General features: G+C 61.3%; 1 protein-coding gene across 3 annotated transcripts; it reads left to right on the forward strand.

Moving 5' to 3' along the window:
• The first annotated feature begins 160 nt into the window (after nucleotides 1–160).
• Nucleotides 161–12,473, forward strand: LOC140603935 (cytochrome P450 11B1, mitochondrial-like). 3 transcript variants are annotated; one of them, XM_072774755.1, is made up of 9 exons: nucleotides 167–1,460; nucleotides 1,855–2,010; nucleotides 6,376–6,575; nucleotides 6,699–6,902; nucleotides 7,172–7,326; nucleotides 8,329–8,495; nucleotides 8,943–9,021; nucleotides 9,116–9,313; nucleotides 9,509–12,473. In XM_072774755.1, exons 1-9 carry the CDS (start codon nucleotides 1,222–1,224, stop codon nucleotides 9,620–9,622), a joined length of 1,512 nt encoding a protein of 503 aa, XP_072630856.1. In that variant the 5' UTR covers nucleotides 167–1,221; the 3' UTR covers nucleotides 9,623–12,473. The 3 variants fall into 3 exon arrangements, with proteins under 3 accessions (XP_072630857.1, XP_072630856.1, XP_072630858.1); XM_072774756.1 differs by lacking the exon at nucleotides 1,855–2,010 and having other exon boundaries at nucleotides 161–1,460; XM_072774757.1 differs by lacking the exon at nucleotides 9,116–9,313 and having other exon boundaries at nucleotides 168–1,460.
• The last annotated feature ends 8,455 nt before the right edge of the window (nucleotides 12,474–20,928 follow it).

Here is a 20,928-nt window from a genome sequence, read left to right on the forward strand (position 1 = left end):
AAACCCTCACGCGCCCTCCAACCTGCCTCCAGTCTGAGCTGGGGCGGCTGCCCCCATCGTCCGCTCCCCAAATGAGGGTCGGGGCTGCAGGCACAGCAGGGGAGCACAGAGGAGCCAGGGCAGGGGAGGAGTGGCATCTGACGCGGGGGTCGGGGGGTTGCGAGGAACCAGGGCCTGTGGGAAGTGGCAGTGGCCGGGCCTCTGTCCCCTCTCTGAAAATGGGAACCGTGACAGCGATAGCCACCTTGTGGGAATGCCGCCAGGTGTCAGGAAGATGCCCTGGCACCCCGAACTGTGGATCCACCCTCCAAGGGTCGGGAGCCCGAGCACACACCCCATCATAGAATCCATCCTTTCCCGCCTGGCCTGAGCTCACAGCCTGCAGCCCCGAGAGCACGCGTGCAGATGAGAGAGGAGGGCGTAGGCACTGAGCACAGGCCCAGGCCCACAGGCCACGCGTGGGCCACGCCAGCTGTGCCCCCCTGCTTCCCTGCCGAGGAGGGGCTTGCCGGGCATCCTATCAGTGACCCTCGTGTCCTGGCCACTGGCTACTCCTGAACTGAGCCTGCAGGCCAGACAGGCATATAGGGCCTCGGCCCCATCAGTGCCACCCTCAGTTGGCTCTCTGGATTTCCCCCGTTGCCCCCCCCTTCAGCCCCCATGCCCCGGCTCCGGCCCCAGGACCAAAAGCGCTCATTGGTGGGACGAGCCAGCTTAAGGTTAGTGTCAGGGTCTCCTGCACCCAGCCTGAGGCCAGGGGGAGAGCAGTCCAAGAAGGCCTGTGGGTCGATGGGATGACGCGCTCCGCTCCTTCCTGCCCTGGTCCTCGTAGAGGGAGAGGAAAGTAGCCCAGGCCCCTGTCATCTCTTGAAAAGATAAGGACCCATCCATCTTGCTCCTTCCCCCACCCGGGAGGGGGCGAGGGCCCTACCCTGGCCAAGCCACCTGGGCCCCCGGGCCACACCCCGCACCTGCTCTCAACGCCCGGCCACCAGCAGGCCTTGCGCAAGTGGGAGTGAGGCGCCCATCCATCTCTTTCGGCCTCCTCCTCCTCCTCCTCCTCCTCCTCCTCCTCCTCCTCCTCCGCCGGCCCTGACCCCTGAGCCGGGTTTCCTGGCCTCGTCCAGGGACAGCTTCTCCCATGACGCGATCGAGTCGTCGCTCCAGGCCTCAGGGCGAGATAAAAGGACTGTGCTGACAGGGGACGGAGGGAGCATCGGAATGGCCTTCAGGACACAGGCGCGAGGGTGGCGGGCCGGGCCCTGGCTGGCCTTGAGCAGGGCACCCACACTGGGCACCCGAGCCGCTCCGGCCCCCAGGGCGGTGCTGCCCTTCGAAGCCGTGCCCCGCTGTCCTGGCAACAAGTGGATGCGAGTGCTGCAGATCTGGAGGCAGCAGGGCTCTGAGAGCCTCCACCTGGAGATGCACCGCACCTTCCAGGAGCTGGGGCCCATTTTCAGGTAAAGCCTTCCTGCCCGCCTCGCTGGGAGCACCCTGCCCGGCTGTCCCTCCCGGCTCCGAGTCCCTGCGGGTGCAGGGCGCTGCGCGTCCCCAGCGGCCGCCTGGGGGCTGAGCAGTGGCTGCTCCGTGCCCTTGACCCCGGACACCCGCCGGGGCTCTTGTGAGGCTGCAGGGCTCCCCGGACGGTGACCCGAGAGGCAGAGGGCAGACGGCCGAGGGCGGACGGCCGAGAGGGAGAGGCTTCCCCGGTTAGACGGCGTAGGAGCCCGAGCTCGAGCCCCGTCCACGGCCCAGGAGGACGGAGAGGCCAACGGGAGCCAGGCCGGTGGCTCTGCACGGGGAGCCCCAGGGAGGCCCCGGCCCCCCAGCAGGGCTCTGAGCTCTGTCCCTCAGGTATGACGTGGGAGGGACACACATGGTGCACGTGATGCTGCCCGAGGACGTGGAGAGGTTGCAGCGAGTGGAGAGCCCTCAGCCCTGGCGGCCGCCCCTGGACCCCTGGCTGGCCTACCGACAGCATCGTGGGCACAAATGCGGCGTGTTCCTGCTGTGAGCGCGAGGGGGGGGGGAGGCGTGGGAGGGAGCGGGCAGCCCCTGAGCACCCCGGCCCGAGGCCAGTGAGGGGTGGGGAGGCCCGCATTTCCCGGGCCTGGAGAGGGGCAGCAGGGCCACAGGTCAGCAGAGCAGGATGGCCGCTTCCACGAGGGAGCACCCATTCCACCCAGGCCTTTGTAGTTGGCCCGCCCAGGCAGGGTGGCCTTCTCCCTTCCTACAGGTCAGGAGGCCCAGGCCTGGGGGACTGGAGTCACAGCCAGGTGCCCCTGGGAGTGTGTGCTGGGGCCTTGGGGCCCCCTGGGTTGGCAGCCCTCGGCCCCTGCCCCGTGGGCCCTGGGGTTGAGCACAGGAGGCTCCGGAGGGCGAGGCCAGGGTGGGAGGAGGGCGGGCGGCAGAGGGAGGGGCCTTTGTTCAGAAGCTGAACTCTAGGCCTCCCACCTAGAGCCTAGGAGGCTATGAGCCCGCGTATGCACCCTTGGGTGCGTGTGTGTGTGGTGGGTGTCTGCCCAGGAGTGTGAGTGGGCCCACAATTACGCTCACTGGTCGGTGCTGTTTTAGGCATGTGAATACGTGTGTGTTTGCCCACGATGGCTGCCTTTGGCTTGTGCTCATGCCGTGGTGTGCGTGCTTGAGCGGTGTCTCCCCGTGTTGGCATGTGTGCGCACTTCTGCTCTTTGTGCACACGTGCGTGTGCGTTTTGGTACCGGCCTGCATGCCTAAGAGTGTGTCATCTGCACATGTGTGCCCAGTTTTGAGCATCCAGGTGTGTCGTGTGCATGTGCAGGTGGGCATTGTGGGTGTGCTCACGCATGTCGTCTGTGTCAGCGTGCGTGTCTGCCCGGGGCCCGTGTGGCGTGTGCATCTCTCTGGGCGCCCGTGAGCGCACACGATCCTCGTCTCTATGTGCAGGCAGCCAGCCGTGGAAACGCTGCTTGTGCTCTCGTGTGCCTGAGAAGGCAGCTCCCTCCACCATCCGCCGGACGGACGGACTGACGGACTGACGGACTGACAGACGGACAGCGCCCTGGAGCCGGCCGTGCTGATGGGCTCGGGACCCTGGTTTCCCCGGAGACCATCTGCTCTAATTACTGCTCAGCACCCACTTGGCCAGAACGCTCTCCTCCTCCTCCTCCTCCTCCTCCTTTGCTTCCTCTTACCTCCTCCTCCTCCCCCTCTGCCTCTCCTCCTCCTGCCCCGACTCCTGCTCCTCCGCATCCCCCTGCACCTACTTTTCCGTCTCCTCCTTTTTCTCCTCTCCTCTTCCTCCTCCTCCTCCTTGTCCTCCTCTTCCTCCTCCTCCTCTTCCTCCTCCCTGTCCTCCTTCCTCTCTTCCTCCTTCTCCTCCTCTTCCTCTTCTCCTCCTCCTCTTCCTCTTCTCCTTCTGCTTCTCTTCCTCTCCTCCTCTGACACCTCCTCCTCCTCCTCTTCTCATTCGGTACCCACTTCTGCTTCCTCAACCTCTCCTCCTCCTTCCTCATCCTCTTCTTTTCCTCCTCCTCCTTCTCCTTCTTCATCATCTTCTTCTTTCACATCATCTTCCTCTTCTTCCTAATCAAAGCATACTTCCATGATACTGTTACATTAGTTTCAGGCAGACAACATAAGGACTCCACACGGCCATACGCTGCTCAGGGCTCATCACGACAAGTGTACTCTGGGTCCCCAGCCCAGTTTCCCCGACCCCGGCCCCCTCCCCCTGCCAACCAGCAGGGTGTTCTCTCTGCTTAAGACTCGGAATTTTGTCTGTCTCTTTCTCTTTCTCTTCCTTTCTTTTTCTTTCTTTCTTTGTTTCTTTCTTTCTCTCTTTTGTGTTAATGCATTGGCTTTGCCTCTTAAATTCCACAAACGACCGGAATCTTATGGTAATCTGTCTTTCTCTGACTATTGGCACTTAGCATCATACCCTCTAGATCCATCATGTTGTTGCAAATGGCGAGATCTCATTCATTTTCGTGGCTGAGTAATATTCCATCGTATATAAATGTCTGCCTCTCTCTCTAGCTTGCCCATCATAAACAGGGCTGCAGGAAACCTCAGCGTGCACATATCTTTTCCGCTGTGTGTTTTCATTTTCCTTGGGGAAACAGCCAGTAGTGGAACGATGTTTCACTTTTTTTTTTTTAAGATTTTATATATTTACTCATGAGAGACACAGGGAGAGAGAGGCAGAGACACAGGCAGAGGGAGAAGCAGGCTCCACACAAGGAGCCGATGTGGGACCTGACCGGGGACTCCAGGATCACGTCCTGGGCCGAAGGCGGGCACTAAACTGCTGAGCTCCAGGGATCCCCCACTCTTGGCTCTTTGAGGACCCTTCCTACCGTCCTGCAGGGCGGCTGCCCAGGCTGCATTCCCACCAGCAGTGCCCGAGGGCTCCCCTTTCTCCACAGCCTCACCAACATCTGTCATTTCTTGCGGTTTGGGGCGGTGGCCGTGCTGATGGGTGTGAGGGGCTGTCTCACTGTAGTTGGGATCTGTGTTTCCCTGCCGATGGGTGATGAGGAGCATCTGCCTGTGTCTGTGGGCCATCGCTGTGTCTTCCTTGGGAAAATGTCCATCCGGGCCTTCTGCCGTTTTTCATGGGATTGTGTGTTTTCCAGGGTGCGGTTGCATGAGTTCCTTAAATGTTTGGATATTGAGCTCATGGACGCGTCCTTTGCCAAAGTCTTCTCCGCCTCAGGAGCTTGCTCTCCTGCTTCTGTTGACGGTGTCCTTCGCTGGGCAAACACTTCCCCGTGGGTGAAATTCTGATAGTTTAATTTTGCTCTTCCTCCCCGTGCCTGAGGGGACCGCATCCAGAGAGATGCCTTGACGGCCCACGTCAGACACGGCCCTGGCAGTGCTGTCTTCTGGGAGGTGTATGGTTTCGGGTCTCGCACGGAGCTCTCTCATCCATTCCGAGGGTAGTTGTGCATGTGGTGTAGGAAGCCAGCCGGTGTCGTCGTTCTGCCGGGCGCTGTCCGGATGTCCGGGCACCGCCTGTTGAAGAGACTGTCCTCTGCCCGTTGGATATTCCACCTCCTTCGTAGAGATCCATGGACCGCTCAGTCGTGGCCTCCTCTGGGCTTCCGCTCAGCTCTCCTTGGTCTGTGCGCCTGCTTCTGTGCCGGCACCAGGCTGGACCGATCACTACGCTCGGTAGTGTAGCCTCACACCTGGGATTGTGGGACCTGCAGCTCTGTGGTTCGTTCTCGGGGTCGCTTTGGCTTTCAAGGTCTTCCGGGGTTCCATACACGTTTTAGCGTTATTTGTTCTCATTCCGCGAAAAATGCTGTTGGTATCTAGATAAGGATTCCACGGACTGTGTAGCTCGCTTTGGGTAGCGTGGACAGATAACAGGATCGGTCCTTCCAATGCATGAGCGTGGGCTCCCTTCCCATTTCTCTGTGTCGTCTGCAGCTTCTTTCACCTGTGTTACGCTTGTCAGAGTACCGGGTTTTCGTGTCCTCCGTTAAGGTTGTTCCTAAGTGTTGTCTTATTTTGGGTGCAATGGAAATGGGATTGTTTCCTTCATTCCCTTTCGTGCTACTTCATCCTTAGCATACAGATATGCATCAGGTCTCGGTATATTCATTGTGTATTCTCAGACCCTGTGAACTCAGTTACCAGTTCTGGCCTTCTTGGGGGGAGGGCGGGGCTGGCGCCTTTAGGGGTTTTCTGTCTGCGGTATCATGCCACGTGCAGGTGGGGAGGACGTGTCATTACTTCTTCCTTACCCATTGAGGTCCTAGTCATAGCAGCCGGATACAAATAAGAAATAAAAGGCACGCGAATTGGAAAGGAAGGCTTTAAACCCTGGAGTCTTTTTTGAGTGTATCACGCAAGTTGCGGTTTGGCTCCTGCCCTGGAGGAGCGGAAGCCACGCGGGGACAGGCCCGGGTATGACCGGCACAGGGGCAGCAGGCTCAGCAACAGGAAGGGTGGAGGTGAAGGGGGCCACGGGCCTCTCACCCCGGGGCATGGCGTGAGCAGGGTGGCAGAGCTTGACAAGAGCCTGGGCTCCCTCCTCCTTCCTGGGAGAGGGAGGAGCCAGAAGAGCCCCGTGGGTGTGCAGCCACAAACCCGGGGACCCTCGGGGCACAGCCAGGCACAGATGCATGTGTGGGGCTCGGCCTCACCTCAAGGGGAGCACGGGGGGGGGGGAGGACATGGAGGGTATCTGGGCACGGCACTCAAGGCCTCCGTGGGAGAAAGGGTTCTCCCTGGGGTCCAAGGGAGGGCAGCCCGCCCCTCGGGCCCTGCAGGCAGCCCCCCGCCCCACCCCTTCCCCTTGGAGACCAGGACGATGGGGGGAGGTGCGGGCCCGGCCCGGCCCGGCGCTGATCTGCCTCCCCTGCAGCTCCTGTGTCTGCTCTACAGAAACGGGCCCGAGTGGCGCCTGAACCGACTGAAGCTGAACCCGGACGTGCTGTCGCTACAGGCCGTCCAGAAGTACATCCCCATGGTGGACGGGGTGGCCAGGGACTTCTCACAGGCCCTGAGGGCGAGAGTGCTGCAGAATGCCCGCGGGAGTCTGACCCTGGACATCCGGCCCAGCATCTTGTACTACACCGTAGAAGGTGTGCAGGTGCCGGGCTGGCTGGCGCCAGGGCGGGCCGGGCCCTGGCTGGGACCATCCGGGGCCCTCGGCTGCCCTCGGGGCCCGCGGCTGCCCTGCGCTCAGCAGCGTGCCTTGTCCACAGCCAGCAGTTTGGCCCTGTTCGGGGAGCGGCTGGGCCTGCTGGGCCCCAGCCCAAGTCCTGCCAGCCTGCACTTTCTCCAGGCCCTGGAGGCCATGCTGAGGTCCACGGCCCAGCTCCTGTACCTGCCGCGGGGCCTGTCGCGCTGGACGAGTGCCAGGGTGTGGAAGGAGCACTTTGAGTCCTGGGACTACATCGTCCAGTACGGTGAGGACCTGACGCCGGCAGTGCCGCGGCACAGGGACCCAGGGCTGCCGTTCCAGCTCCCTGAGGCTGGGGGAGGGCTGCGGCCCCAGCGGGGCGCTCGGGGCACCTTGGAGGCCCCCAGGAGCAGGCGGGGAGGCCGGGCCAGGCTGCGCTGGGCCCGAGCACCGGGCAGGAGCGGGCGGGCGAGGCGGTGCGGCGGGCCGTGGCGCAGGGCTGAGGTGGAGAGCCCCCCGGCCCCGGGCCCAGGCCCCTGCGTCTCCGGCCCACAGCCAACGAAGCCATCCAGAGGATCTACCAGGAGCTGGCCCTCGGCCGCCCGCAGCACTACAGCGGCATCGTAGGGGAGCTGCTGCTGCGCGCGGACCTGAGCCCGGAGGCCGTCAGGGCCAACTGCATCGAGCTCACCGCCGGGAGCGTGGACACGGTCAGGCCGGACCAGCCCTGCCCCAGGACACGGACGCCCGGGCTCCAGGCGACGCGTCCCTCCCCCCCCGCACAGAGTGGCCCCCACTCGCCCCTGTTCTTAGGCGATGGAAGGCTCTGATCTGAGGGCAGGGGAGGGCGCGGGGGCCGCCCCTCCAAGGGGAGAGCTCGGCCTCTGCCCCACTGGGGAGCCGAGCCCGCCCCGTGTGGAGCCCGGGGGCTCCAGTGCCCTGCGGTGGCACACACCTCACGCAGATGTCTGGGGCCTGACCAAGGGGAGGGTGGTGTGCACATGAGGGGCCTCTCCTGAGAACAGGGACATGTGGCTCTCCTGGGACTTGCCCTGCGGGGGACAGGCTCAGGACAGAAAGGGCAGCTCTGGGCTGCAGCTGGTGGCACAGCCAGCAAATGGCAACCCAGCAGGGCGATGGGGGTGGCGGTAGCGGTGGCGGTGGCGGTGGGGGAAGCAGACCCAGCCTTCCTCGGCCCGCGTCCCGAGGTGCTGCCCTGGCCCGGGCACCCCGGCTCCTGAGCAGAGGCACCGACCCTGCGGGGGGAGAAACTAGCTGAGCGGAGCCCAAGGCCCAGCCAGACTTAGGGCCCAGGGTGGCCCGTTGGTGTTGAGGCCACGGGGTCAGGGCTGACCTGCCCCTCGGTGCCCAGGGAAGATCACTGCATGGGTGCTGACGTGCCACAGCCCTGGGGCCGAGGAGCAGCCTCCCCCTGGCACACGCACGCGCGCCCCTGAGCAGATGGAGCCCCCGAGGAGGGTGAGAGGCAGGCCCTCAAGTGGGTGGAGGAGGAGGCCTGGATCTTCTCTGAACTTGGACAGAGCTTCCCCGGGGATGCGAGGGCGGGGGATGAGGCGGGCTTTAGATCTTGAGGTGTCAGATCCCTGGGATCCGTCCTCCCCAGGGTGGAGGGGGAGAGGCACATGCCCGGGGCAGACCGCCGTCCTGGGGGGTGGTCCGGGCGGAGGCACCCACACTTGTGGCTCCTGCAGACGGCCTACCCCTTGTGGATGACTCTGTTCGAGCTGGCTCGCAACCCTGATGTGCAGCACGCCCTGCGCCAGGAGAGCCGGGGGGCCCAGGCCGGCATCGCCGAGAATCCCCAGACAGCAGTCACAGAGCTGCCCCTGCTGCGGGCCGCCCTCAAGGAGACCCTGAGGTGGGTGTGGCAGGCCTGCCCAGCCCCCCCCACCCCGAACCCCCCAACCCCCTCCGGCTGCCTGGGCCCCGCTGTCTGGGGAGCGGTGCTCCGATCCTGGGGCCGAGGAGCAGCTTTGCCCACCATGCATCCCCGGTACCTCCTCTTCCTCTCCCCGAAGGGATGGGGGCGCTTCTGGCTCCGTGATGCCACCTCAGTGCCCCCCTGGGAGCCATGCTCGGCCGTGTCCTCCTCCCAGGGCTGCGCAGGGTGGCGGAGCTTCATCTGAGCTCAGGAGGTGCCAGGGACGAGCTGCTCGTGACCCGGGCCTCCGGGAGCCAGAAGGGACCCGAAAGGGTGGCGGGGAGCTCCCCTGGGCCAGCGCCCTTGCGCCAGGAGGGCCGTGGGAGGGAAGCCAGGGCTCCTGCGGACACAGCGGACGACCCTGTGGGATACCCCTGTCCACAGGCTGTACCCCGTGGGTATCTCGGTGGACCGCCAGGTGGGCTCGGACGTGGTGCTGCAGAACTACCACATCCCGGCGGGGGTGAGTGGGGCCCCACAGCCCCTCCAGCTGACGGCAAGCCTGGCTGACTCGTGGCCGCCCGGCGCCGCCGACACTGCCCCTCCCCCGTCCACAGACCTTGGTCAAGGTGCAGCTCTACTCCCTGGGTCGAAACCCCTCCGTGTTCGAGAGGCCCGAGCGCTATCATCCCCAGCGCTGGCTGGACGGCCGGGGCTCCGGCACCAGGGCCCCCAGCCTGGCCTTCGGCTTTGGCGTGCGCCAGTGCCTGGGGCGGCGCCTGGCCGAGACCGAGATGCTGCTGCTGCTGCACCACGTGAGCGGCCCCGGGAGGCGCCACGCGGCGGAGCCCGGCCTGGGGTGGGGGCTGGCGTGCAGGACGGCCTGCTGGGAGCCACTGGCTTCCCCTGGGCTACAGCCGGCCCACAGCTGGGGGCCAGGCAGGCCGCGCAGCCTGGGCCAGGACCCTGGGGTGACAGGCTGTCCGGGGACACCCGCGCCTCTGTCCTAGGTGCTCAACAACTTCCTGGTGGAGACCCTCACCCACGAGGACGTCAAGATGGTCTACCGCTTCATAATGATGCCCTCCACCCTCCCCCTGCTCACCTTCCGGGCCATCCACTAGGGTGTCGCCCCGCTGTCGGGCCCCCACGCCGCCAGCCCACTGCCTGACCCCGGCCAGCCCTGTTTGTCCCCTTGGGCCCTGCTTCCTGAGCCACACAGTGCAGCCGGCACCTTGCACAGAGGGTCAACGGGAGGATGCCTGGCGGCAGGCCCTGGTGTGTGCCCGGTGCCGCCAGCACCCTCCCGGGCAGCGAGCACCCTCCGGGGGCCTTTGAGGCCCTGTCGCCCCGACACTAGCCCCTGGGGCTTCGGATGTGCACACCCCACCCCCCGCCTCGCCTCGCTGTCCAATCTGTTAGCCCCTGTGCCCTCTGCCCCCTGAGGAGCTGCCAATCTCGGGTCCTCGTCCTGCTCGGTGCCATCTCAAGGGCCATACTCTGTGCCCAGCCTAGAGCTGCAAGCGTAGCCGGTAGTTGCCCCACCCCAGCCCCAGCCCCACCCCCACCCGTTGTGCTCAGTCCACTTGGGCTTCTCCTGGCCCTGCGAGGCTCTGGGCTTATGGCGAAAGCCCCCAGCCGAGGGCCTGCACGACCAGGTCAGGGTCGCGTTGACTAGAACAGCCACCCAGGAGCTCACGGGGACGATGGGCCGTGGAGATGACTCGCCAAGCAGGGAGGATGGTGAAGTCTCTGGCTAGCCGCGGGATGACCTCGGAGAAACCTCTAGAAGCAGGCTTGGGGCGCCCTCAGCCAGGCACAGCCACACGCTCCCTTGAGAGAGGGCCTCTGTGTGCCGTGGCCGCCCGCCCTGTCACAGCGGCCCCTCGGGCCTGACCCGGTGGCAGGAAGGGGCTTTGAACGGCGGAGAGCCGGCTGGGGTCTCCTAGCTGGCAGCAGCGAGCAGCCTGTCCCAGGCGGCCCGGCGCAGGGGACACCCCCGGCTGGAAGGGGCTGAGGCAAGGCCGGGCGGGGGCCGCTCTGCTCGGTGTCCCTGGCCCCTGGGAGAGCCGGCACTCGGCGCCCAGCCGGGCAGCGGGAGGAAGGGCACCCCCAGGCTGTGCCAGCCCTGCCCGTGCCCAGGGGCCCCTCGGCGGCATCTGTCCCTGCGCGAGTCCCCGGAGGAAGAAGAGACCTGGCGCCCTCGGCACGCCGTCGCCCTGGAGGAGGGCTGCTGCCCGCGGCGTGCTCTTCCCCTGGGCGAGGGGGACGGGGAGCCACGGAGACGAGCGGGGAGCCCGTCCCTTCATCCCCCTCACCGCGCGAGGACGCCCAGCTCACAGGCCCCGGGGAGGACCTGGCAAGGTGGCACAAGCTCCGTGGTCACTGGCTGGACAGGGATGGCTTCCTTCTCCCGCCGCCCGACAGTCGCTGCTTTATCGGAGGCCCTGCTCCGTGGTGGCGCGCGGTGGCCGGCAGGCCTGGGATGGCCGCTCCCCCGCAGGGAGTGTGCGTGTGTCGCTCTGTGCAGCGGGGTGCACGGCTCTGCCCCTCTTCCAGCGGCCCTGGCAGGGAGCACTGAGCTCGGCCCGGCCTCGTGGCCCGTCCAGGGCAGAGGAGCCGCCCGATCGGGTGGGCCCGCCCCGCCTCCCGTGCCCTCCCCGACCCCCACCCCCACCGAAGGACCTTGGGGTGAGGGAGACCTGCGCAGCGTGGAATCGCCCTGCCATTAAAGGGGGTCTTGGCCCCGAGCCGCGCCTATTTCCAGCATTCCTGCCATTCCGGGGACGGACACCAAGTAGGACCGTCCTACGAGGGTCCTACCCTTCTGTGGCTTCTTCCGCTTACCCGCGCACGGCGCCCCTCCGTGCCCAGGGCCGGGTGTGGTGTTCATTGCCCGGCCTGGGGGTCCCCGGAAGACGCCTGGGACGGGAATCCCCAGCCTCGCGGGGTTCGGCTTCCTCGGCTTCTCCCGCTCCTGCTGCACAGGACGCGGCGCTCCACCTTCACCTCGGCCATGGCCTTCCAAAGTCCCTGTTCCGTGGGGTCCCAAAGCAACCTCTCACCCCGTCGGGTCCTACACCTCACGTCCTCTCCCCCAGATATCGGGACCCACCCTCCCGACCCCCGGGGGCTGCTGTGCCCGCTGCGCCCTTGCCCGTCATTCTACCCGTTTTCCAGTTTGAAGATGTCCTGCCCTTTGTGCCAGCCACGCCGGGCAATTCTTTTCTACATGTTTGTGCGGATTTATACTTTCTAGGAGGGGAAGGACTGAAACAGACTCATCGGCCTCATGACCGGGCCAGAACCTGAATACCCGGGCTGGAGGCGGGGCTGGGGGGTGGAGGATCCGTGTCACACGCCGTCCTGGTGCCCTGAGGGAGCAAGGGGCACACACCATGTGCCGAAGCCTCCCGCCTGCATTGTGCCATCACGCTCTGTGTGTAGATGTTTTTTCACTTTCTTGCAGAAATATTTGCCCGCCTACTAGTAAGAGAGGTCCAGAGTGGCTGGCTGTCAGTCTTTTGCATGTAGTAGTTATTGGACCGCAAGGAGAGTGCCTGCCAAAATGTCACATGGCTATGCACAATTTTTTATCCCACCAGTTAGCACCTACTTATGGGGCATTTTTCACTTGTCAAGGGCTGTTAGCCATGAGAAATCCAGTCCTTGCCCACTGGATACGGCACTGAGACTAATGTACAGAAACGGGTGCTAACATATTTATTTCACTATTTTTGCTAATATCAGAAATACACACAACATTGTTTGCTTTCAAGAAAATGTTTGGCGGGCAGCCCAGGTGGCTCAGCGGTTTAGCACCGCCTTCAGCCCAAGGCGAGAATCCGGAGTCCCAGGATCGAGTCCCACTTCGGGCTCCCTGCATGGAGCCTGCTTCTTCCTCTGCCTGTGTCTCTGCCTCTGTGTGTGTGTGTGTGTGTCTCATGAATAATATAAAATCTTTAAAAAAGAAAAGATTTGGCAATTTTTGGTGTGTCCCTTCTTTGCAGCGCCAGCCAGTAAGAAACCAAAGAAGAAAATGAAGTTCCATATATGTGTTTGTAACAATGATGTTCTCTTCGTATTAACCAGTCAGGTCACAATTATACTGGTGTGCACACGGTTTCACACCTTCTTGCAAATACCTTCCTCCACTCCACACACTCATATACCACATGTACACAGGTATATTATACTGTATTTGAAGCAGAATGTTAATAGTGAAGAGAACAATCTAAAACCTCTAGAGGGACACCTGGGTGGCTCAGCGGTTGAGCATCTGCCTTCGGCTCAGGTCATGACCCTGGGGTTCTGGGATCAAGTCCCACATCAGGGTCACTGCATGGAGCCTGCTTTTACCTCTGCCTGTGTCTCTGCCTGTCTCTCTGTCTCTCTCTGTCTCTGTCTCTCATGAATAAATAAATAAAATATTTTTTAAATATAAATAAATAAATTCTTCTAGAAATCATAGACAAGGGTGCCTGGTGGCTCAGTGGTCTCAGCCTCTGACTCTGGACTTTGGCTCAGGTCATGATTCCAGGTTCCTGGGATGGAGTCCCGCATCGGGCTCCCTGCATGGAGCCTGCTTCTCCCTCTGCCTGTGTCTCTGCCTCTCTGTGTGTGTCTCTCATGAATAAATAAATAAAATCTTAAAAAAAAAAAAGTCTGCTTCTCCCTCTGCCCACCCCACCCCCCTCTTGTGCTCTCTCTCTCTCTCTCAAATAAATAATCTTAAAAAATAGAAATCATAGACAAATGTCAGCTGCATCTGTGATGACGACAGCATTAGATGTCGGACATGAGAGCAACGCGTTCACGATGCACAGGGGAAGGACCACCGGGTGGGGATGAGCCACGAGGAGCCACGAGCTCCTCAGAACGTCGCTGGAGGAATTATTCTGAATTTGCTTCAAGAAGAGGAACTTGACGCCTGGCGGGCTTGCGAGTTCCAGCCCCGCGTTGGGTGTAGAGCTTACTTGTAAGGAAGGGAAGAAAAAGGAACGCGAGCTGAGCTATGCTGCAGGATCCAGGCCTGGGGCAGCGGCTGCAGGATGTGGACGCACTAACCGTCCGGACCGCGGGGCCCGAGAGCCCCCGCCTGCGGCCCGGAAGCGATGACTCCCGGCTGTGATGCGGCTCCGGTGTAGGCCAAGGACGCTGTGTTGGGCCGCGGCCTTCTGTCCACAGCCCACCCCACCGGGCTCCTGGGCGGTGCCAGGCGACCTTGGGCAACCCCAAGAGCTCCCTGCCGGCCCACCGAGGGCACCCCTCCGGGAAGCCCGGGAGGCCTGAGCTGTGGCTTTAGTTCCTGCTCTGTGAGCCTGGACAGGTGGTTTAACTTCTCTCTTCCAGATGTTTCCTTAATCTGCTAAACAATACTGAAGGCATCATAACCCCAGTAGCAATGAGAGTGCTTTAACATACCAGCCACTAGCGGCTTCAAGCACTCCCGTGGTACCCGTTCCACAGTTTATAGCCACGACGGGAATCTGTCATTCTTCCCACCGTATCCATCAGCAAACCGGAGCCCAAACATGAAGATCTTTGCCTGAGGGTACAAGGCTACTGAGTGGGACAGTGGGGATTGGAAGCCTTGTCCCTGTGACGGGGCCCAGGGTCCGCCTCCACAAAGCCAGGCAACGGGAGGCGTCCCTGCCAGCAGGGGGCAGGGGGCAGGGGGCATGAAGCCGAGCCACTCCAGGGACGCGGACCCCAGCTGGGCGGCCCGAAGCACTCCAGGTCTCCCTGGAACCAGTTCCAGCATTCAGTGGGGTCTGCGAGGCCCGGGGTCCTGCATTCCCTCCATGCCTCAGCAGTTAAATAGGAATCATGCAGCCCCCTCGCCCCCAGCAGACTAGGCTAGCACAGCTTCCCATAGAGGGACGCCACCGGGTACCCACGACGTGGGGAGAGCTGCGCTCAGGCCCTACACACGCCCCCAGGGTGGCCGGGCTCTGTCCGGGCGGAGCTGTAACAGAGAGGGCACTCAGGCCCTCCCACCTTCTGGTGTCCCCGTGGCTTCTCACCCAGGTGGAGCCTCCAAAGGTCCAGGGTCTGGTGCTCAGGCATGCAAACTTTACGGCCCCCCTTCTCCTAACTGCTATCAGGTGAGATTGCCTTTCCCTTATTTAAACAAAATCCTTATCTGTTTCCGCTCAGAGGCTCTATATCCTTATGAAGATAAGGGAGGAGTACCTCTGTCCCTCCTTCCAGGTGAGATCTGGGAGAGCCGCCAGCACAGAAGGCGAGGGCTGCCTGGAAGGCTCGGCATTTACAGGAAGCCAGCCAGTACACCCTGGAAGGCTCAAGGCTCCGGGAGGGTGTGCACAATCCCTTGTGGCAGATGCGACGAAGGGAGCCACTGGCCTGGTCTCTGCTGGGGTGATGTGCCTACGGTCACCTGGGCACCACCAAAGACCCCAGCAGGAGTAAGGCTGGTTCCTTAAGAGGCAAGAGGGAATGGCACTCTTAAGTCAGGGGTCCATCTGCGCAGCAGTGAGCCCAATCACAGGAAGCCCTGGGGTTCCAGAGTGGCCCACACCGGGTACAGGTCTCACTCCCCAGGACGGCAGGATGTCCCACAGTCTTCCAGGAAATGACCCATATCTGGGGGAAGACAGAAAGGGCTTGTTCCCACTGAGCCAGGCATCAGGCATGACAGGAGAGGTTCCATAGGAGCTTCTGGGGACCTCACCCCTGCCGGACACCACTCTGTGTACTTTGGGTTAGGATCCAGGGCAGCAAAGACGCTGAAAGTCTCAAAGTGTGTCCCTCTCACCCCACACCAGGCCCTGACAGGAGAGCCTTCCCTAGCCAGACACTTAGCTTCTCACTGACCGGTCAGGAGATGCACAGACATGCCTGCTGTGCCAGAGGTGGCTTTGAGCGGGTTGCAGAGTCCGACTCATCCCTCTTCAGAAGCACCACCTGTCTCCAGTTTAGGGGGGGGCATCCTGGGCTCAGAGTGATGCCACTCGCCTGACACAGGCAGCCATGGAGGGACCTGCGGTTCGAGGAGGGAGCCCAGGCTCACATCCTTGGCCACCAGAGAAAGCACGGGTCCACTGTGCCACACCTGGCCTGACCGCCACAGGGCTGGGCCCGCAAGGCCGAGGGGGCTGCTGGCTGGGCAAGGAGGCAGCAGACGCAGAGTGGAGAGCTGGGTGCCCTCCATGAACACAGACCCCACCCTCGCAGAGGAGCTCAGCTGTGGGAGCGCCCCCTTGGCTGACCCCAGAGGACAGAGGAGGACTGAGCGCCCAGGCGACCTCCTTGCCCTGCGGCCGCACACAGCACCCGCCCCACTCCTCCCCTGTCCCCTGGTCTTCATCTGAACCGCTCAATCATGCTTCTGGAGTCCAGCATCCCCAGGACGACTTCTCCAGCAGGTAAAGGAGGCATGAGGTCCATGCTCTGAGTTACCTTTTGGGATCCAATGTTTTCATTTGAATGAAATGTTTTCATTTTAATTTTTTAATGACAAAGAGTTGTAATAATAAGGTAAATATAATAATACATATAATAACGTATTATTATATTATGTCATGCAATATATCACGCAAATGTAATAAATCCAACCTGCAGTAGTGTTGCAGTCATAAAACAAGCAGTGTGGGGGTGGGGGTGGCTCAGTCAGTGGAGCATCTACCTTTGGCTCAGGTCATGATCCTGGGGTCCTGGGATCCAGTCCCACCCTGGGCTCCCTGATCAGGGGGAAGTCGGCTTCTCCCTCCGCCTCTGCCGCTGCCCCTGCTCATGCTCTCCCTCTTGCTCTCTCTGTCACATAAATAAAATCTTTAAAAATAATAATAATAAGCGAAAGTCCCTGAGCCTTGGTTTAAAAAAATTAATTAAATTCATTGTTATTTTTTCTTTATGGAGACAAGAGCCAATACGGGACAATGCCTTGGACCCACGAGATCAGCAGCACCAGGCCCAAGGAGCCTCAGCTCAGCTGCTCTGTTGAGTTTCCTGCTGACTCTGTCTGAGGCCTCTTGCACACGCTATTCTCCAAAGGACGTCACCACTGATGGTGTTTTAGAAGCTGCACAAAAAGCAGCTCATCTCAGCACTGAATATGCATTTACTGAGCACCTACCATTCACCAAGTATTCCTGTAGGTTTGGGTACAGAGCAGATTCCGAAGCAGACCTTTTCTGCATGGAGTTTACGTGCTAGTCAGAGCGCCAGCACACTGATGACCGGGCAAGGGATGCGTCCGGGGGTGTGTGCGCCGAGGGCCGTGTGGCGCCCGGGAGCACAGGGCGCGCTAGCTCAGCTGAGGATGTCAACGAGCCTCTCCCAGATCAAGTCACCATCTTCTCACTCAATTTCCAAGTTTTGATTTTTTTTTTCCTTAACAAGGAAGCAGGAGATGGAAATATATTTTTACAAAGACACGTGAAGCCACAGACAGAGGAGCCACCCAGGAATTCAGTGACAGATGATGGAGGGCCCGTAAACCAAGCCAAGGGGCACTCGGAGCGGGGTGGGGAGGTGGGAGGGGGTCTCCAAGAAGGAGGGAGGGATGGGGCACTGAGTGAGGTTAGGAAGGAAGCGCAGTGGGGACTGAGACTTGAAATGGACCCCTGGGAAGTCACAGGCGAACATGAACCATGATGGGCTGCAAACTCTTCTAGAGCAGCTTCAAGAGGAGAAGATGTAGCAACAGTAGAGAAGATTCTCTGGCATTTTGCTCTAAAAGGAAGTAGACAAACAGGCGGGTGGAGGGATAGCTGGACAGGATATGAAAGATCAGGAAAAGAAGGGCGTCATCCAGCACGTTGATCCGCCAGTGGGGGCAATGCTCTACCAAGGGGGCAGCTGCCGGTGCAGGAGAGAGAGGAGAGATTCCAGAAGCGTCCTTGGGCAGACGAGAGGGGCCGGGTGCTGGTGGGGAGTGGGAAGCTGGCCACGGGTCCCACCTGGAGCAACGGGGGGCGGGGCATAATCAGTGACCTTTGTGGCACGGCCTTTGTGAGGGAGCAAGAACTTCGCTTCTCAGAGCTGGCAAGGGCCCTGCCTGCCTGACCAGCCCTGGCGGGCACCCCACCCACCCTCCCTCAGGGCCTCAAGGACAGGGAAACCGGGAAGAGTGGAGCTTCAGGGACTCCCTCGGCTTCTGGGACTTCTACGGGAGCCATCTGGCTAGTGGGCAGTGGGAGGAGCTGGGGGGCCCGAGAGCCCGTGGGATGGTGCTTTGCTTCCGGCTGACACAGTGAGGCAGTGGCACAGGAGTCACGCGCTGCTGTCCATACAGGCGTGTGACAGGCTCCTCACGGGCAGCCGTCGCCCGGAAGCTCCTGCATGTGCCATCCTACAGGTGCACTGCGTTCCCACCTGATCGCTCTTCCCCAGGAGCCTCGGCCCCCACCACCCAGGTCCTGACCTCATCTGATGGTCTCCCCTCCGCTGGGATCCAGCAACCCCGTCCGGAGACCTCATCTGGGAACCTGCCATCTGCCGATCTTTTTCTCCCAAACCCCAAACCCCACTTGCCCTCAGGAAGCCCCGTCATCTCTCTAGGCCCCCCACCCCATGCCACCCACAGAGCCACGTTCAGCCTTTGGGCCCCCTGGGTTTTGTCTTGTTTTATTGTTTTCTCCCTACCGGATCCTGACTGACCTTCCAGACCCGACCCCACCCACACCTCACCTGGGGGGGGGGGGGGTTAATGAGTCAGCCATTGTCCCAAAGTTCAATCCTTTATCACCATTAGGTTTTATATCTTGAGCAAGTCACTGGCCTCATCTACATCTACACCCTCGGGTACAGAAGAATGAGGTAATTAAGCCTTAATTAGGTGTCATTTTATATAACACACCTGGAAAGGTTCCGGAATGGAGTGGAAGCTGACGGTAAGGCCCAGCCCAGCACACACTTCCTGCTGGGACAGCTCTGAAGCCGCGCAGGGGGGCAGAGGCAGTGAGGGCTCATCCTCCGCGGCACGGCGTCCCACTTCCACCGCCCCCGAGGCCAGCTGTGAAGACAGGGAGCCAGGCCTGTCCCTGTCCCCAGAGGCGACACGGCACAGCCAGGAAGGAGAGGGGAGCAGAGGCGGCCCCGGAGGTCTGAGCGCCGCTCCGGGACAAACATGCGCAGACCACGGCCTTTCACTGCACACGGTTAACCTGCGTGGGCTGCTTTCAAAGGAAATTCAGTGCGGCTGCGTCACCGTGCTGCTCTTCGGGGGGTCTCGAGAAACAATGTGCAGGCGCCCTTGGGGCTCTCGGACAAAGCCGCACGCCACTCTCGTCTGGAGCCAGCCTGGAGCTGGCTTGGGTGCCCCGTCTCCGTCCAGGTCCCACCCGGCACTTCTGACTAGTGGAACAGGGTCACCTGGCCAACCCACCGCAGCAGGGGGACTGGGAAGTGTAGTTTTCTAAAGTCCACGGGACAAGGCGCCCCACAGCGTGGAGAGCTATCAAGCTAGGAAGAGGGACCGGCCACACCCATTGGGATGGCTGCCCTTAAATAAAATAACAAGTGCTGGCGAGGATGTGGAGAAACCAGGCCCCAAGGGCGGGGCTGGTGGGGATGAGAAACCATCCCGCAGCTGTGGACAACCCTATGGAGGCTCCTCAAGAAAACTAGACACACGCACACACACACACACAAAAATAAAAGAAATGAAAAGAAAATCAGACACAGAATGACCTTAGGTTGCAGTAATTCCTCTTCCAGGCACATACCCGAAACAGCCGAAAGCGGGGTCTCCAAGAGAGATTTGCACACCGACGGCCTAGCCGAACTCGGAAGCAACCCCAGGGCCTACGGATGGTGGAGCAAAATGGGGTCTGTGCATTTCGTAGACACTCTTCAGCCTTAAAAAGGAAGGAAGTGGAAGGACACCTGGGTGGCTCAGCGGTTGGGCATCTGTCTTGGGCTCAGGTCCTGATCCTATGATCCCGGATCGAGTCCCGCATCGGGCTCCCCGCAGGGAGCCTGCTTCTCCCTCTGTCTGTGTCTCTGCCTGTCTCCCCGTGTCTTTCATGGATAAGTAAATAAAATATTTTTTTAAATAAAGGAAGGAAACGCTGACACCTGCCTCAACATGAATGAACCTTGAAAAAATAAATGAAAATAAGCCATCCACCACAAAACAAATCCTCCAGGAGTCCACTCCGTGAAGCACCAGCTGTCGTCCCGTTCACAGAGGCGGACAGAAAGTGGACGAGGGGAGCCAGGGGCTGGGGGTGGGGGGCAAGGAGTTCGTGCTTGAGGGAGACAGAGGGACAGTGCCCAAGACGGGAGGGTCCGGAGGTGTGCCAGGGAAAAGGGCGCTCGGCAGTGTGAATGGGCTTAGTGCCCCGAGACCACATACTTCAAAATGCTTAAAATGGTCAATTTTACGTTATGTGTATTTTAACACGATTTTTTAAAAGATTTTATTTATTAATTTGACAGAGAGAGAAAGAGAGCAAGCAAGCACCAGCAGGGGGAGCTGTGGACACAGGGAGAGCAGGAGGGAGGAGCAGGCTCCCACCCGCCAGGAGCCCGGATTGCGCCTCAATCCCAGGACCCTGGGGTCATATGACCTGAGTCCAAGGCAGACACTTCGTGGGCGGAGCCACCCAAGCGCCCTGTATATTTTAGCATGATTTTTTTTTAAGATACAAGGAGGATATTCAGAGGTGAGGCCTCCATAAACACAAGTTATGGCCTTATTACACAGGTGTCCTTGAACAAAGCCCTCTGGCCTGCGGCCCCCACGGTGGCCCCTCCACTTTTTCCTCTCATGGCTCTTAAGCCAAAAAAATCAGCCAATCTACCCCAATCGCCTCTCCTGGGGTCCCTCTGCTCTGCTGCTCTCACCTCCAGCCTGGCCCCCTGCCGGGGGCCCAGGGTCACTCTCAATCCCCTTCGGCTGTCGTCCCAGTGGGTGTGGCATGCTCCGCATGCAGCCACCTGCCATTCTGCGGCTTCCCCTTGCTGCTCCCTCCATTTGCCCACGGGCCAGAAGCCCCACGTCCCTGAGGGTCCTGCCCCCTCACTCCGCCCTGTCCCCTTGGCAGCTCCGCGCCCAGGCCCCGTGGGCGCCTCTGCTCCTCAAGAGCTCCGGGGTGTCTGCCTAAGGGGCCCTGGTCTCCGAAGCCACCGAAGAGCGGGGTGCAACCTCTCTGAGCACCCGTACTCGAGCCCGCTCTACGGCAGGTGCTTCTCTTGGACAGACGTGGGACTGTCGGGGTAAGATCAACACGGAGACTTCGCGCCCTCCACGTTCCGAGAGGCGCTCGGGGCTGCTGCCTCCTCTCAACCACCTTTGCCCCAAAGACCCCAGAAGGACCTAGTGAGTCCAGGCCCCCTTGCCTCTGCCCTTGGTGGGAGACTTGAGGGGCCCTCCGGGTGCTCCCTACATGACTTGTCTGAGCCTCCTCGGGTGTGGGTGCAGCTGGCAGGGGGAGCTGGGAGGCGTGTCCAGGACAGAGGT

This window comes from Canis lupus, chromosome 14 (assembly GCF_048164855.1).
Source record: "Canis lupus baileyi chromosome 14, mCanLup2.hap1, whole genome shotgun sequence".
NCBI lineage: Eukaryota > Metazoa > Chordata > Mammalia > Carnivora > Canidae > Canis > Canis lupus.